The sequence below is a fragment of the Pistacia vera genome, unplaced genomic scaffold (assembly GCF_008641045.1).
Source record: "Pistacia vera cultivar Batoury unplaced genomic scaffold, PisVer_v2 Contig940, whole genome shotgun sequence".
NCBI lineage: Eukaryota > Viridiplantae > Streptophyta > Magnoliopsida > Sapindales > Anacardiaceae > Pistacia > Pistacia vera.
In genome coordinates, this window is record NW_022196824.1 from 46,666 (window position 1) to 63,297 (window position 16,632).

The following is a 16,632-nucleotide window of genomic DNA, read 5'->3' on the forward strand; positions in this document are numbered from 1 at the left end:
ACAGCCCAGCCCAGCCAACACAAAAACATCCCACAAGAGGGGACTGCAGCAACCACCAGCCCCTAAAACATACTTGCAAAAATCACAAAATAGCCCACCCAAGATCCCTATTTAGTTCTGGGTTCTAGGTTCCCTAATGGCCTGAACAGAGTAGTATTGGCAAGAGCCTCAACACTCCGGTTCTCAACAAGTTGCTGAACAACAACTCTAAACAACTGAAATGCGTGATCAGATATATCATAATCCAAATCTAAAATTGACGCCACGTCATGATCTACATATATGCTCTAAATTAAGCTGTTATTCTGATATATACTGAATTGAAGTTATACTGACTGCAGTAAAATAATCTAAGCTTTTTTCCAAGCCAAAAACACTCAAAGAGAACACTTCTATTTATCAATCACACAAACCAGTCCCACCAAATTGACTGGATTTATCTTTATCAACTCAACTCCATTCAACACAAATTCATAATCCAACACATTCATCCAACATAAAAAAAAAAAAAAAAAAAAAAAAATTTGAGAAACCAAAGTGACTAATACCTTATAATAATATGGCAGATAAGGAACTTAAAGAAGAATCACAGCAGATGAGGATCCTCGACGAGAAGAAGAGCCCAACAAATGAGAACTCGAAGAAGAAGAAGAGGTAAATGAGGAATGAAGAGAGAACAAGAGCGCAAATGGGAATGAAGACGAAGAAGAAGACCGCGGCTGTGTTTTAATTTTAAAAACTTCCCCCAAATTGTGTTTTAACCTAATTTTTTTTTTAATTTTCTTTCAATTTACAGTACGGACAACCGTTCAAAAATAAAGGACGGCCATTCATAGGTAAGGGACGGCCGTCCATTCCTTATGGACAAGCGTCCATTCCTTACGGACACCCGTCCACATGTTAGCATGCGTCCACAAGTTAGGGACGAACGTCCAAAGTTTTTATTTTTATTTTTTATATTTACATTATGGACGGGCGTCCCTATTTGCGAGCGCCCGTCCAAAATTCAGGGACGGCCTTCCATAACTGATGAACGGGTGTCCCTAATTTTTTTTTTTATTTTTTAAAACCATTGATAATGACGGGGCGCCATTAACATATGAACGCTGTCCATTAATTTTGTTTATAAAATTTTATTATTTAAAGATTGGATGGTGTCTATTATATGTGGACGCCCTTGTTTATTAGGGACGGCCGTCCATAACCTATGAACAGCCGTCCATTATTTTTGTTTATATTATTTATTCCATTTAATGAGAATGGGCATCCTTAAATGGGGACAACCGTCTATAGTAAATGGACTCCGTTCATATAATGTGGACGGGAGTCCATGCAAGTGAACGGTCGTCTATAGTTGATGACGACCTTTACTAGAAAAAAAAATTTGAACGTAAAACGTGTCTGGTGTGAGTCATGGGACACATAAGTCGGTGTAAGATTTTGGTGTAGAGTCCCGGTGTCCGTAGCATTATTGTAAGTGAATATACATGAAATAATGTCATCCCACTCATTTTCATTTCATACCAGTTAATGTTATGTACGCCCTTTCTCCCTGAAGTGAAGAAAACACCAGGATCTCGGCCCAACTCATTGACAGTTGAAAAAGGCCAACAACAGCGTTAGAAGAGGTTAATAAATAGTGTCACCTGCTATATCTCTTATATAAAGTGCTTCCATTTTTAATTTGAATAAAGATACATTTATTATAGACAAAAGTCACAAAACAGATAAATCAAATTCAGAATTTGAAAGGGAAATATTTTAGACCATCTTCAATCACAAACACCAAATTAGTGTAAGTTTCACACCAGATTAGTATGATTTTTGGTATATTTCACTATTGCATTTTCAACTCATTGCACCAAATATTACACCAAAAAGAATATTTTTTTTTCCTTTTATTAATAATTAATAATTAATCTATTTCACTCATTATTTTTGTATATATTAATTAAATATTGTGAATGATATTTTTATTAAATAATAATTACTTTGAAAATTATACTAATTTAATAAAATTAAGCATTTGTTTAATAAAATAAACATTACATTTATTATAGAAAAACATTACATCTAATATTCTAATATAAAATGCCACAAAAAAAAAAAAAAAGACAACAACAATACAAAAGTAAAATTCCATATTGATAGTAATTTAATTTTCTGAATTAGTATACTCTTCCCATAAATAATCAATTAATACATTTCGAAGAGTATAGTGAGTCTTTGTATCCTTGATTTGTCTATGTCGAGCAAGAAAATTTTGAAATCGGACATTTTCATCTATGACAATTTAAACTTTGAGAGTTGACGCTTCCATCTGATTCTCAATCGATGCATCAACATTACGATCATTTTTTTACTTTTCATCGTTTTATGAATTTATTATTATAAATAATAATCAAATTAATATAAATAGAAAAATAAAATATATTTTATAGTATATGAACAGTAAATTTGTCGTGATACTGTTCACTTACACCAATTTGGTGTAGTGATTGGTGTTGTATTGAAGCATATTTTTCATACCATTTTGGTGTTTTGGCGTTGGGTTTAAGATGCCATTACATCATTGAAGAAATACTTAGAATAATAGATATGTCAAAGGAAAATAATCTTTAATAAATCATCATAAAAGCAATATGAATCAAATAAATTCTAGAGTAAGATAAAAGAGAACATAGGTGCCCTACAATAGAAAAGAGAAGCATTCATGGACCAGCAATGAGCCGCAAGCAATGCCACCTTTTGCTTTTCTCAAGACAAGGAGGGGGACAATGTATCGTGGGTTACAGCGTGCTCAAAGATGTTTGCATTTCATTTTTAATTTCATGCAGTTAAAACTTCAACGTAAAATTAGGTTTATGACAAAGTAAGGGCTGTGAACTCTGCCCAGTTACCACAGAAAAAAAGGTTAAATATTACAAACACCTCTGATTCTCTATGGTAATTAATCACCCCAAGAACCCGGATAGACCAGAAAATAAAAGTTTCAGGCTCCTATGGTACTTGTTCGTCTTGGAAATTAAATATTTCTTCCATTGGATAGCAAAAGTACGAGATGGCCGACAATATTTTTGGTTAATTATTCTTTGATTAGGTATTTGTAGCTGCCCATTAAATTATATAATTAAACAGAATGAGATCAAATTAACGAGAACCGTTAAATTAAGCAATGTGAGTTTCACAAGTGAAAAGTGTTTGAAAAAGACGAAACTTAACACACTTGCCAAAGCAGCCAATTCTGACCATTCTTTGAGGTAATATTACTGCTCTGCAATGAACATCTTCGGGTTACTGTTAATTATTCTAATTTCTTCGGGTGCATTCGTTTTGGTTTCTAAAACCTAAAATATGTGATCTTATACTTTTTGAATTTGAGAAAAAAGAAATTGCATTTGCTAGTGATTTTTTACATAATTATTTGAAAAAAAAAACAGTTTTTGAATCTTGAAAAGGAATATAGACAAACATTAATTTTTAAGTTATTTTCTTTGAATTATAGAAAGTAATTCATAATTAATAGAGAACTAAGTTTTAACATCGGATACTCAAGGAGCTTCCTTATATATTTCAGGTTTGTAAGCTATATTTATGCACAGAGAGAAAACACAAAATGCAATACAATAACCATAGACATGGGATTTATAATTAGTATTCGGACCATTTTAAAAATCATTTCTTTGTATCATTATTCATTTGCTTATTCATTCATCGATCTTGCATCGAGATCACGGGCTTTATATAAACTCTTACGTAAATTTCACCATGGATCCTACATATTTCTTGTTGGTGCAAACCTCAGCATCACATGTAATTAAAGATAATTTAAGTTCTAACATCGGACATTTACTCGAGGAGTACATTTCAAGTTTCTAAACCAAAGAAAAAAAAATAGAATAGTCAGATTGTAAGTACCACATCCAAAGCATGAATTCTAAAAGCTAGTTAATAAACAAATAATTTTCTTTCTCTTTAAAGAGAGCTGCGGACGAAGTTGTTGTTCATTCAAGTCTTGGCTAAAGCTTACTTCTCCAAGATTATTTTAATTTTGGTGAAAATCACCAACAAGTTCAAAGGATTCAAACCACCATTCCATTTTCTATACAACAATGAAATTTAGCCTGAAAATTATCTTTACGACTGTGAGAGTGATGCTCTTCTTCCTATTGACTCTTACCGCCAAACCTGTTGCATCATTTAGGGCCTTAAAAGAAGAGAAGGCGCACGGCGATAATAACTCAGTATCAATTCCACAAGAAAAAGGTCCTGTTCCACCACCTGGTTCTTCTTCATGCACTTATATTGGGGGCAATCGCGGGGGCCACTGCAAGACTAAAGGTTGAACATGCATAGGTTGTCTGGTGCAGTTACCCTTTTGAGGGTATGATCATTTTAACATATATTTGTACTTGTGATTGTAAGTATCAACTAAATTAAGAATAAGGTTGAGATTTATATATGTTTCTGTATTTTGTTTCTCATGCAATTTGTGGTTCCATCAGAAACTAGGGTTGATGTATAAGAGTATCTGTGTTTGCAATATATATATCTGTGCAACATAATATGTATCATTGAGATTTACTTTTCTGAATTGTTTATAAATCAAACTAGGCACTTACATGAAAACATATATCTAGTTGTGAATTTTAGATAAATCTCATGTGCGATTGATCATTAATTCTTCTTCTCAAAATTAATTCTTTCTGCTGTGCTTTAATATATTCCCTTTGTTTCCATCCAACTTTTGAAATAGTATTCTATATATATGGTAAGTATTACTGTATAATAATTGCAGCTTTCTCTTCTCTTTTTTTTTAAAACGTTTCTCATGGCGTTGCAGCTGGCACCAATTTCGGATTTGGAGTTTCTTACCCATTTTAATTTTTTTTATTTTCTTTTTGTGAATCTCGAGAAACAAGAAAAAAACATAGAAGTAGTGGTGTAAACTTTTCCTCGATCCTAATCAGCCTCATCCTTCATACTTACAAGAGGTTATAATGCCTGGAAGCGGTCACTAATTCAGGATTTGTTGAACATAATAAATTTTTTTTTTTCAAAAAAAGAAGGAAGATTTCAGTGGAAACCCTAGAAAATAGTATGTGGTTTTCACGCAAAGGAAATAAAATATTATTAAGGATGGTGACTTTACAGGATATGATCAACTTCTGTTTCCTAGTTAATAATTAACTCTGGTCTATGAAGTTTCTTGGAAACCCTTAGGGTTTCAGTATTATTAGTTTTATATTCTGCCTTGTATTATCACTAATACGATTATATCAGTTATGGAAAGAAAGAGAATAACAGTTAATATCACAAGGTACGTACATGGAAGGGATTTAATTTCCATTAGTGGCGCTGTCTCCCCTTGTCCTGCTCATGTGTTTTGATGTGAGCATACATTTTCAAGATAAAGATTGGCTGATAAGTGTTCAGGATTTGGTATAAGAGGATCTTCAATAGTATTTTTTATTTTAATGAGTATCTTTCATATAAATAAAGATACTTATCTTCATTAATTTTTAAATATAAAGAACAAAATTTTTATTTAAATTCAATAACTTCTTTAAATTATACTTAAAAAATAGGAGAGAGACTCAATAAATAAAAGAGAGAATGAATAAATAAAATGTATAGAAACTTATAATTTATTAAATAAAATTAGTATAAAAAATGAAATTTGACTCTCTAGATATAGAGAATCAAACTCACTTTTTAATTTATATTTAAAGAATAAATAGTCTATCAGACTCTTATTTTTATGGATAAACTCTTTATATAAAGAGTTTAAATCATATAAAGAGTCTTTTGAAGATACTCTAAAAAGGCTCGAGGATCTTAGAATTTGCATTTCATCGGCTGTACATGTAAATTAAAGGCACAATTGCTTTATTTCCAAACACTCAAAATGAGAATATATGAAAGAGAAATGACATAGAATAGAACTATATATTACTTTTAGGATCTATATACATATATGATCGCACTAGGACACATCCTGGGATTGAATATTACGTATGAACGTTGAGATTTGAATGCTTAAGGGTGACCTGATTTATACATAAACAGAAATTATCCCTTTAATTTGTTTCATGTCTCTACCAGAATGGAGAATATAGATTCAGGGTGGACTATTGTTGACTGGGCTGCTTGGTGTGACTAATATATTGAGAGGTTGAAGACAATACTTTTAGGATCACTACTTTTTACGTGCTTTTTTCCATCATTATTTTATATCAAGCTCCAATATAATGTTTTTTTGGTGTTCTTTTGCGTATAGTTACTGATAAGCCTCGGAGTGCTATGTCTACTCAACTAATCATCAACATAATATGCTATAGTCAACCTTAATCATTAATAATAGATAATTAAATCCGAAAAGGAACCTCTTTTCCCTCTCCAGCTAGCTCTTTTACTTATTCTTAACTCATCTCAGAAAATTAATCACCATGACTTTCTATTGCTGAGACAGTTGCTATATTTTATTAAACCAGGGATATTTGATTAGTTCATCCAAGCGGCTAACCGATATATGTTTAAAAGAGTGATCATTGATTCACCTGACCCGAGAACATTGATGACAAGTACTGGGAGTCTGGGAGATTAGTCTTAATTATCCTAAACATGCAACTACACATAGTGATGATCTTCACGACTAAAATATTAATAAGTAGTCCATGATTTTAAACCAACTTTTGTTTTTCTTTTTTTGTTTTAAATCTTCATTACCCTTGTGCTTAGTTAATTTACATCTTGATACAAATCAATGGTCCAACTGATCAGGCTAGAATATCTAGCAAAATGAAGGATGGAGGCAGACCAACAATGCAGTGTTGCAGCTGTTGCTTCTTTCGTAATGCCCCAAAGTTATGCTTGATGTTTAGACTTGAATTTGATTCTTTGAATATATTGTTTGGTGCTCATAAGCTTCAACTATATCAGATCAGCATAGAACACGAAGAAAGTATATATCATTTTATTGCATGCATGTGAATTTGAAAGTTTTTGAAATCAAGCTACCATCTCAATTATTAAAGGCGGCGTGTCGTTTTCCACCATTCATATCAGTGAGCACTTTAAAAAAAATTAATAAAATATATTAAGAATTTTAATCTTTCTAGATAGCACTACAGGTGGTTGCGGCAGATCAGGATTTGCATGATTGCATCCTAAGATATTGGATTTGTTTTAAAATTTTATTAGAACGCCTTTTTTTGTTTTCTAGAGGAACTGATTACTGGAATCAAGCTATAAGTTGATATATATTAAAGCACATATCCACATTAGTTTAATTTTTCTCATGTAAGCACGCCACTTGCCAATCCAGGAGATTCTTCCTCAGCGAATGAATTAGGTCATAAACTCGAAAAGTAGTTTTCATGACACAAATTCCAGGAACTTTCCAACGAGCTTGGTGGTGGTGCTTTAGGATTGATCGATGATCAACAATTTTATAAAATCTTTCTTATTATATCAGCGCACACTGTCACACGCCACTCCACATTTTTCATTGATATTTTTATTCCTTCTCATTCTCCTAATTTGAAAGTTAAATAGTATTTGGCTTTAGTTTATCTGAACTAATTAGATTATAGATGTGGAGAAAACAAAGTTCCTTTGATTAATTTCAATATTATTCTAAGAACACAAGCATACGAATAAAGAAGCTAAATCATATTGAATTGACTCCCACTAATACTAGGGATTTGATTAGGATTATCATAAACAAAAAGGGTTCTGTTTTATATTTTTTTAACCATTCATCTAATTTGATTTAAGTTGTTAGAGAAATGTTGCTCTTTTAGCTTTAACTAGATGTTAACTATAGGATCAAGTAAAATGAATAATTAAAACTTTAAATTCAAAGACCCTAACCCGAATTAGAATAAAGCAAATCAAAAGATAAGTCTTTACAAGATAAACATAATTAATCCTAAAATGAACTTCATCAATCAAATTCGACGTCTGACAAAATTATTCGAGGCAAAGTCTTGCAATAACCTGAAAATCAATTGGTGTAAGTTAAATAATACACCTTTACCTTTAGATTTAATTAAGCTTATTTAACTTTGGCATCAAGTCGTGATAGTGCCTGCGAGTTGGACTTGAGCTATCATTTTCTAATCAGTCACGTATATTAATGCTGTTGCTCCTCGCAAATTTCGGCTTTTCGATGATTTAATATCCAATTAACGATTTTGAAGATGCAGTGACATTGCACTACTTCAACTTTAAATGTATATTGGAGGTGCTTTGGTCATCTTGCTTACAACCACAGCTGTACAGTCCTGATTATATCTACTAATTGATTAGTTGAGTTTACTTTGCAACCAAACTATGAAGTGGAATTCAAAAGAAAACTAGCTAGAAAGAAAGATATGCGCAGTCATGTCATTTTCAGTAAGCATGCCATGTTAAAGCAATCTAGTTATTATCTAGTTGCAAATCTTATACGAGCTTAAATATAGAGATTCATATACACGTATATATAAATAGTAAAATTCGATGGGATTATTACTTTAGCAGTAGTTACTAGTATTCGTCATAATTAATTAGCCCAGATGGATGGCGTATATATATTAATGGAACAATCCATATTATACAATCCATATTATGGCTTCATCACTTTTTCTAAATCACATAAGGACGATGCGATTCACTTGGCAATATTATGATATTTATGTTAAAGTACTAGAAAAGGCTACAAATAAATATTTCGTAGAGAGTTCGAATGGCTTTAAGGATATGAATCAATGATCAGTGTGATGTGGTGACCCCAATAACTCATAAATTTATGAAATAAAATATTCCTGTATATGATTGAAGTGAAAAGCACTTGTGATCAAATATCTTTATCTTTTTTTATTTATAGCTAGCTTGCTCATGCATGAATTGATTTCGTCTCTTTTTTCTTTATGCCAATGTCTTGTAGTTCAAAGGAAAACAACAAATTTTATTTGTAGGATGGGTTTCTAAACGACAAATCAAAAATAGTAATTTTAATTTTTAAGATCAGTGCTAAATAATTAAATAAAGATTATTGGAGTAAGAAGGGTATCTATAAGGATATATGGTCGGCACTCGGCATTTAATTTAAGCAAGAAAAACTGAAAAAGTTACGATCCTTTACAGCCAAAAAGAGACGACAATACCTAGTGAGTGGATGATATGCTTTTTCTAAAGCATGAGGATCAGTGTTAAATCTTCTCTCTCTAACCCATAACGATGGAACTGTTTCGAAGTTAATAATATCTATAGTGGAAGTTGGAGAGAAAGAATCGTTCCTCTGAATTAGTGACTGGTAGTGAGAGCTACACAACTTTATACTCAATGTCAATCCAGCACACTAAATAAAATTATTCATAGTTTAAACAATAATGAAGCAAAGGTACATATATTCTATTGCTATCTAGTGCGCGTTCAATCGCCCTTTGAAAGAGATGTAACTGTTTGGCACTAATAGTGAATATATCCAATAGTAGTAAACTTCTCTGGAGTTTGATGAAAGAAAAAAAAGATCATACCGCACTGCGTTTAGTTTGAACTTATATGAATCACCATCATCAATATTGAATTACAAAAACAATAGATATATTCAAAATTATAAGAAATAACTGTACATGCAAAAATAAAAAAGATATTATAGGAATCGCAATTACTTTATCGACTTACGGATATAGAACATGTTTCAAGAATGAAGCTTGCCTTGTACTTGTACACCAAGAAGACTTGTAGAATTTCCCAATTAATCAGTTGAAATTGACTTCTCTGTGTTTTTGACTAAGTTTAACACAGGGTCCTACATAGTACGCTGACGTTTTTAGATAGTATCTAAAAGTCAAACTAATGAGGATTAACATTTTAATTTTCACAATCTTAAGAAAGCCTTCAAATGGGGATTTTATTAGAGAAAAGGAAAAGTAAACGAGAAAGGAATTAGAAAGAACAATTTCCTAGTCCTAGGACCCATGATGTACTTCCTAGAATATCCCAGTTGACATCTTAGACACTAAATATGTCAGCCAGGTATATACGTTATATATGAATCGTGATCCTCAAGCTTTTAGCGTGTTATTTTGTTTGACAGTTGACATCTTAGACACTAAATATGTCAACCATGTATATACATTAGATATGAATCGTGATCCTCAAGCTTTTAGCGTGTTATTTTGTTTGCCGTGATTATTGAGCTGCCTAAATGTGGAGAAATTCCTCAGAAGAATTTAAACTTGGATTTCATTGATATCGTGGCAAAATCTTGTAGGAGTAGACATGTTGTTCATTTAGTTAAAGGTTTGACATTTAATTAATTCATTTTCAAGAATTAACTCCGAGGAGTAATATGTGAACGTCTTATTGCTTACCTAGTACCGACGTCTGCAAAACAAATGCAAAATGTCAGCCCAACTCCACTACCATTTTTCCTAGCTTCTTCCTCAGACAGTCACTTTGTGTTGACATGTGAGCGTGTTGTTTACTTCTACTTTTGCCCATTTATCTTTAATCGGCACAATGTTTGCAATAGTCGGCTTAACATTACCTAATTCAAGCATAGAGATTGTGGAAAATAATTTCAAGGAAACTTCACCCATACAAGTTTTCCAAAAAGAAAAGGATTTAAATAAATTAAAGAGTTAACATCTATCTAGAGGATATGTAAGCTGATAAATTATATATAGTTGATTGATGTGAACAATCTGAAAGCTTTGTACTCAAGAAAAAAGTCTAATGTTGTCTTCTCATATGTTGTTTCTTGGCCACTTCCCTGAACCGTATCCAGCATTTCCACCATCGCCCATGTATAAATCTTTATATCTCTCATCATCTCTCTCCTCACATTTCTCCAATAAAACTCTATATTCTCAACCTCTGCAACTATAATCAACATTCATTGAAAGTATCTCACATCACAAAACAATGTCTCTTCTCTTCAAAACTAGTTTTAATACCTTTAAAGTAATTATTCTTTTGTTTTATATTTTGAATAATACCGATTCTCTTCTTGCTGCTCGGACTATCCATGACAATAATAATTTTAAGAACACGTATCGTTCAAATGCGGTTTCGTTTCCACAAGATAAGGCTCCAGTACCACCGATTGGTCGTTATCCTTGCACTTACATCCCTGTAGGCGCTCCGGGTCACTGCAACAGACCATAGTGAATTTCAGCTTCCGTATGATTTCTAGCTACGTCCTACCAGTTTAGTTACATGTACAAATACTAGTACTATTTTATGGAGTATTGTAAGTTGTAGCTATTTTCTCTTGGATTTACTAATTTTTTTTTTTTTTAATTCCGTTTTAACATTTCTAACATGAGGCATATCTATTGAAAAACAATTTATTTATTTTTAAAATTTTGTTTTTTAATGAATTCCTCATGTTAGATATCTTAGACGGAATTTTTAAAAAAAATCAAGACATCTGAGAATTTGTTTATTTTAATTTTATAAATAACGTTGCTATTTGCTTTCATTTTCTTGCTAGTTAATTCTAAGTTCAATTACTGTAAGTACTATTCTGTAATATATGTTGTAAATGAATGAAAGATCACTTAGCCGGTGGTTAATTGTGATTCTTTTACCCTGTTAATTTATACCTTCAGATTTAAACATAATTAAGATTATCTATATATGGACGATACACATTTTAGCAGGAGGAAATTAATAAGTTGATGCAACTGTGTGTATGCATGCATATTATAATAAAAGCTAGGAATTTGCATTCTAGACAGAAAGAACGAGCTTGTTAATTTCATTAGATGACGTCTCCCCTTGGTTTCAAAATAGTATACATTTAATGCCTGAATTGCAGATAAGCAGTGGATCCAGCACTGAATCACTGATCAGTATCACCATAATCCACGGTTAATTTACGACGGATTTAGTTTCAAACTTGGTTGCAGATAAAACTTATGCAACTCAATCAATGCAAAGACAATATTTTTAAGAGTTTTGAGTATATTGATCACCAAAGATTTCACATAAAATGATTTTAAATATATAATATATATATATTATATATATATATAATATATATAATATATATTTATTTAAATAATCCCGATTAACAAAATGACAATTATTATTAGTTTATTACACGTAGATTGAATGCAATCTGAGGTTTTGGAATTTGGCCCCCAAAGTTTTGTCTTTGTTAGGAAAAGAAGGCCCCATGGACACACCCTGTCGTGCCACTTCCCCAACCATTTATTACACCGAAAGCCCATGAAATTTATGTACAACTTCCATGCAGCAACTAGGCATGGCAATGGGCCCCAAAATTCTGGGGCCCCATCCCGACCCGTCCCGTATGGGGCGGGGATTCCCTAGTTTTTTCGAGGATAGGAGCGGGGATGGGAGGAGTTTTAATCCCCATGCCCGAGGGTGGGTTGGGGGTAGGGGTGCCCTTCCCCTGCCCCGCCCCGTCCCACCTCACGTATAATATATAAAATTATATATATACTTTTCACTAATACCCCTATATATTTCACTTAATTACACAATTATCCTATCTATATAAACTCATATTTTCCCAATTTCCCTTAACCTAAACAATTGAACAAGAACAAACCCTAACCCTTAAGTCTTAAACTTGTCACCATTGCCATTCGCCCTTGGCCGACTTCATATTGTCGTTCATCATGTGGACGAATACATAACGAGTCTGTATTTTGGACAAGTGCAATGCTTTATCTTAAGTTTAAACGATTAATTAAAGTGTTTGTCATGTGGATGAATCTAAACATTAAAAGAGAATTAACTATTGTATTTGGTAATGCTCAAATTGATGTTAATGTAAAATTAATGAGGCGGGGCGGCCTCCAACATTCCCCATAGGGCAGGGATGGGGAATTTCTGGCATCCCCACAACAGGGACGGGGTGGGGGTGGGGATTGACGTTGAGGGCCGGGATGGGGACGGTGAATGAGATCCCTGCCCTACCTTATTGCCATGCCTAGCGGCAACTAAGCACTCCTTTCCACACAGTTAGAAAGAGCCTTTTATTTCCTCCTCTAGAGAGCAAATTGTAATTTTTCTTCATTGAATTAGTTAAAGTTTGTAAATATTTTTATAATTAAAAGTAGAGGTAAAAATTGTTAGGGCCAAAAAATGTCCTCGACCCAAGTAGGCCCAAAGATGAAGACACCTTCATCCAAGCTGGAACCTCGGGCCCAACTCCGATGGGGCCCAAATCAGTGTTCTGCAGATGAGGCCCATTCAGTATGCTTTCTTAGCTCCTCATCATTTAGACCTAGGCCTCCTGACTCTAGAACACCTTTTGCGCTTACAAGCAACTCGAATCCCACAGTCGCCTACGAAATACATTCCTACTTGAACTTTGCCAAAGAAGTCAAGTACTATCCTAACTTCTGCAAGGTCCGTATCCGAGGCACATTCGAACTCCCTTTGCTGTTGAGATAAGGGAGCCAAAGGCTACACCTTTTGAGGGGACTACCATCACAAGGACTCCTAGTCCCACCAGGACTCAGAGGCCATACAATCACTATTTAAACAGAGGCCAACTCTCTCGCAAAGGACAAATTCCATTACACCTTCAGACCTCAGAGTTCTCACTTGAGAACTTCGCATTATAGCCGTAGTCATAGTCCCCGACTAGACTTCTGATAACCTTTCTTCTCCCTAGCCCTCACTAAATTAGCCCCATTCAGCCTTGCTGACTTGAGCGTCAGAGTGCCTACGGCAAACACCACCCTGGTGGTTTCTGGCCTTTTACGCTTGTTTCCTTACGTGTGCAGGTGCAGCAGATCACTAATGGCCTCAACCTCACGGGATCAATCCCTCCTTCCGTACAGGCAGATTTCTATGTCTACAGTTTGGCATCCACCGTGGGGCCTCTGGCAGTCGTTCGTTTTACAAACCCTGCTACGTAAAGAAACTCTCAATGGTTGAAAATTCTGACAACACTATCCCCAGCCTCGAGGCCAAACTGGAGGCACTAACCGCCCTCATGCAAACAAGGTGGCCGCATTGGAAGCTGAGAACACTACCATCCGGACTGAAAACGCCTCCATCAGAGCCAAAAACCAGTCTTTGAAAGAGAAGGTAAGTCAGTTTTATGATCTTGAGCTTCTACCTTATCAGGTACAACCCAACCAGTTACGCGGCTCGGTTCCATCTATACAACCTCTCCAAACTCCAGAGCACAGACCCACGACCTCAGATAAGAGGTCACGTCAACTATGTTCGTCATTAGCCAATGATTCAGCCCTGATTCATGGTGAACGGGGTCTGCCAACCAAACCCCTCTCAGTCGATTCACTTTAGGCGCAAGATCAAGGCATCCAAGTGACAGCAAGCCCGCTACAATAAGAACTGCCCATCATCGCCATCCCACCTCACCTTCAGTCAACTGTCCTTACATAAACTCTACTCGACTCGGTTCGGTTCATCCTCGCAGGTTGAGCGGTCACCCACTTCAAACCATCCCAACGAACCAAGCGAGTCCCAAATAACCCTCCTAACCATTCATATAGGGCGAAACACCTAATCAGTTACAATGGGAGTCGCCTAACCAGAGGGGATGAATGGCGATTCAGGCTACCAAACGATACACAAATTAATGATCCACCAGGCTACACCACACGGATTGACCCAACAAAATGCACCAGTGTGAATCCTTTGGCTAACTGAGTCAATCAAGATGACCTAGTGGTATCCGCCTCTCCCATGGAACAGATATTGGCTAAGAGATTGGCCGACGTAGAGGCAGTGGTGAGGCGCATACCAGGAATGCCAATCCCTACCAAAAAGAGCAAGCCTTACTGTTATGTCGATTAGCCCTTCGTGGATGCAATCGCGCTAGCCGACATGCCCCACAAATTCACTATCCCTGGAATGAAGCCCTATGACGGCACAACCGAACCAGATGATCACATAGCCTCGTACAAGCAGCAGATATTCACCGTCTCGATACCCCAAACACTAAGGGAAGGCTGCATGTGTAAGAGCTTTGGTTCAAGACTCTCTGGTCTGGCTCTTCAATGGTACACTAACCTCCCGAACAGTTCAATCAACTCATTCACCGAGCTCATCGACACCTTCGTTGAACAATTCGCCAACAACAAGAAATTTGAGAAACTATTGGTCAACCTATACAGAGTCTACCAAAAAAAGGGGGAGTCACTGAGAAAGTACGTCAGCAGATTCAACAAAGAAAAAATCTTCATCCCCTCCTATAACCCCGAGATAGCCACAGACGCCTTTAGAAAGGGTCTCCTCCCGGATGGTGAACTATACAAAGATCTGACGAACCTTGGTTGCACCACGATGGAAGACGCCTTGGCTAGAGCGGTGATTCAAATAAGGTGGGAGGAAGATGAGATGAATCAAACAAGTCATGCTAGGTATGACCCAAGGCGCAATGATAGAAGGTTAGAGCCCAGATTAATTGAACCCCGTTACCAACCCTCTCCACGCAATCTGAACAAAGTCAGAAAATCGTATGACTGCCAGCCACTTAGAACTGACAACAGACCAACTAGGTCGAGCCGATACAAAGTCCCAGAGTACAACCTCAACGTCGAACCAGCCTAGGTCTTGGCAATCATAAAATGAATGGGACCTACTGTTAAGTGGTCGGGCAAGCTCAATGTCGAAGCAAGAAGGGACATGACCAAGTGGTGCGAGTTCCACAGTGACCATGAACATAACACCGCGGACTGCAGCACCTGTGGTTGGAAGTCGCCATACTACTGAAGAGAAGACATCTCCGAGATTTGTTGACAGATAAAGGGAAGAATACAATCAGCCAGAAAAGCACAAAAGAAACATCTCCACGAGAGCCTACACCAAAAGGATTCTGCTCAATCATCTCAGGAGGTTCGGAGATCAGTGGGGTCAGTTTTTCCTCAGCCAAACGCTACGCTAGAGCCAACAACCACCATGAAATCCAATCCATCCATCTATCCTCTCGATCACACACCCACCAATTAATTCAGTTCGAAGATGACGAGTCAGTCACCCTGGCCGCCCCTTATCACGATGCTCTAGTCATCTCCTTCCAGATCGCCAACATCTTGGTCAAGAGATATTCATCGATGGGGGGTCCTCGGCAAACATTATCTTCCTTGAAGCAGTGAAGGCCATGGGTCTGGAAGAAACAAACATCAATAGACGACCTACCATATTGGTTTGGTTCAGTTTCGAATAGAAATACACCATCGGAGAAATCGTTCTTCATGTTTATGCCAGCGGAGTAAACAAGCAAACCGTTTTTCTAGTGATCGACTGTCCTTCACCATACAACGTCATCTTGAGCCAACCTTGGATCCACGACATGCGAGCTGTTCCATCCATCTTCCACCAAACCATCAAGTTTCCAACAAAATAAGGAGTAAGGGAAATCAAGGGCGATCCTAAGGCTTCTAGAGATTGTTACAAGAATGCTTTCAAAAGCAAAGGTCATGCTTTATAGCAACTACAGTCTCATCCAACCCCTCCGACCGAGCTAGATCAACCATCTATGTAAGAGTTGAATGAAGTGCAGATACACCCGAAAGACCTAGAAAGAAAGACCCATATAGGCTCTCGCCTCGGGCCCGAGACAAGAGAAAAACTAATAGAATTCCTCAAACGAAACCAAGACTGTTTCTACTGGTCCCACACTGA

General features: G+C 35.8%; 1 protein-coding gene across 1 annotated transcript; it reads left to right on the top strand.

Moving 5' to 3' along the window:
- The first annotated feature begins 14,832 nt into the window (after positions 1 to 14,832).
- LOC116120668 lies at positions 14,833 to 15,558 on the top strand. Its single transcript, XM_031406643.1, has one exon. It carries the CDS (start codon positions 14,833 to 14,835, stop codon positions 15,556 to 15,558), a length of 726 nt encoding a protein of 241 aa, XP_031262503.1.
- Positions 15,559 to 16,632: the final 1,074 nt, after the last annotated feature.

Bases quoted from the DNA above. Each gene is read 5' to 3' on its own strand.
- LOC116120668 (XM_031406643.1), top strand. From the start codon at position 14,833: ATGCCCCACAAATTCACTATCCCTGGAATGAAGCCCTATGACGGCACA.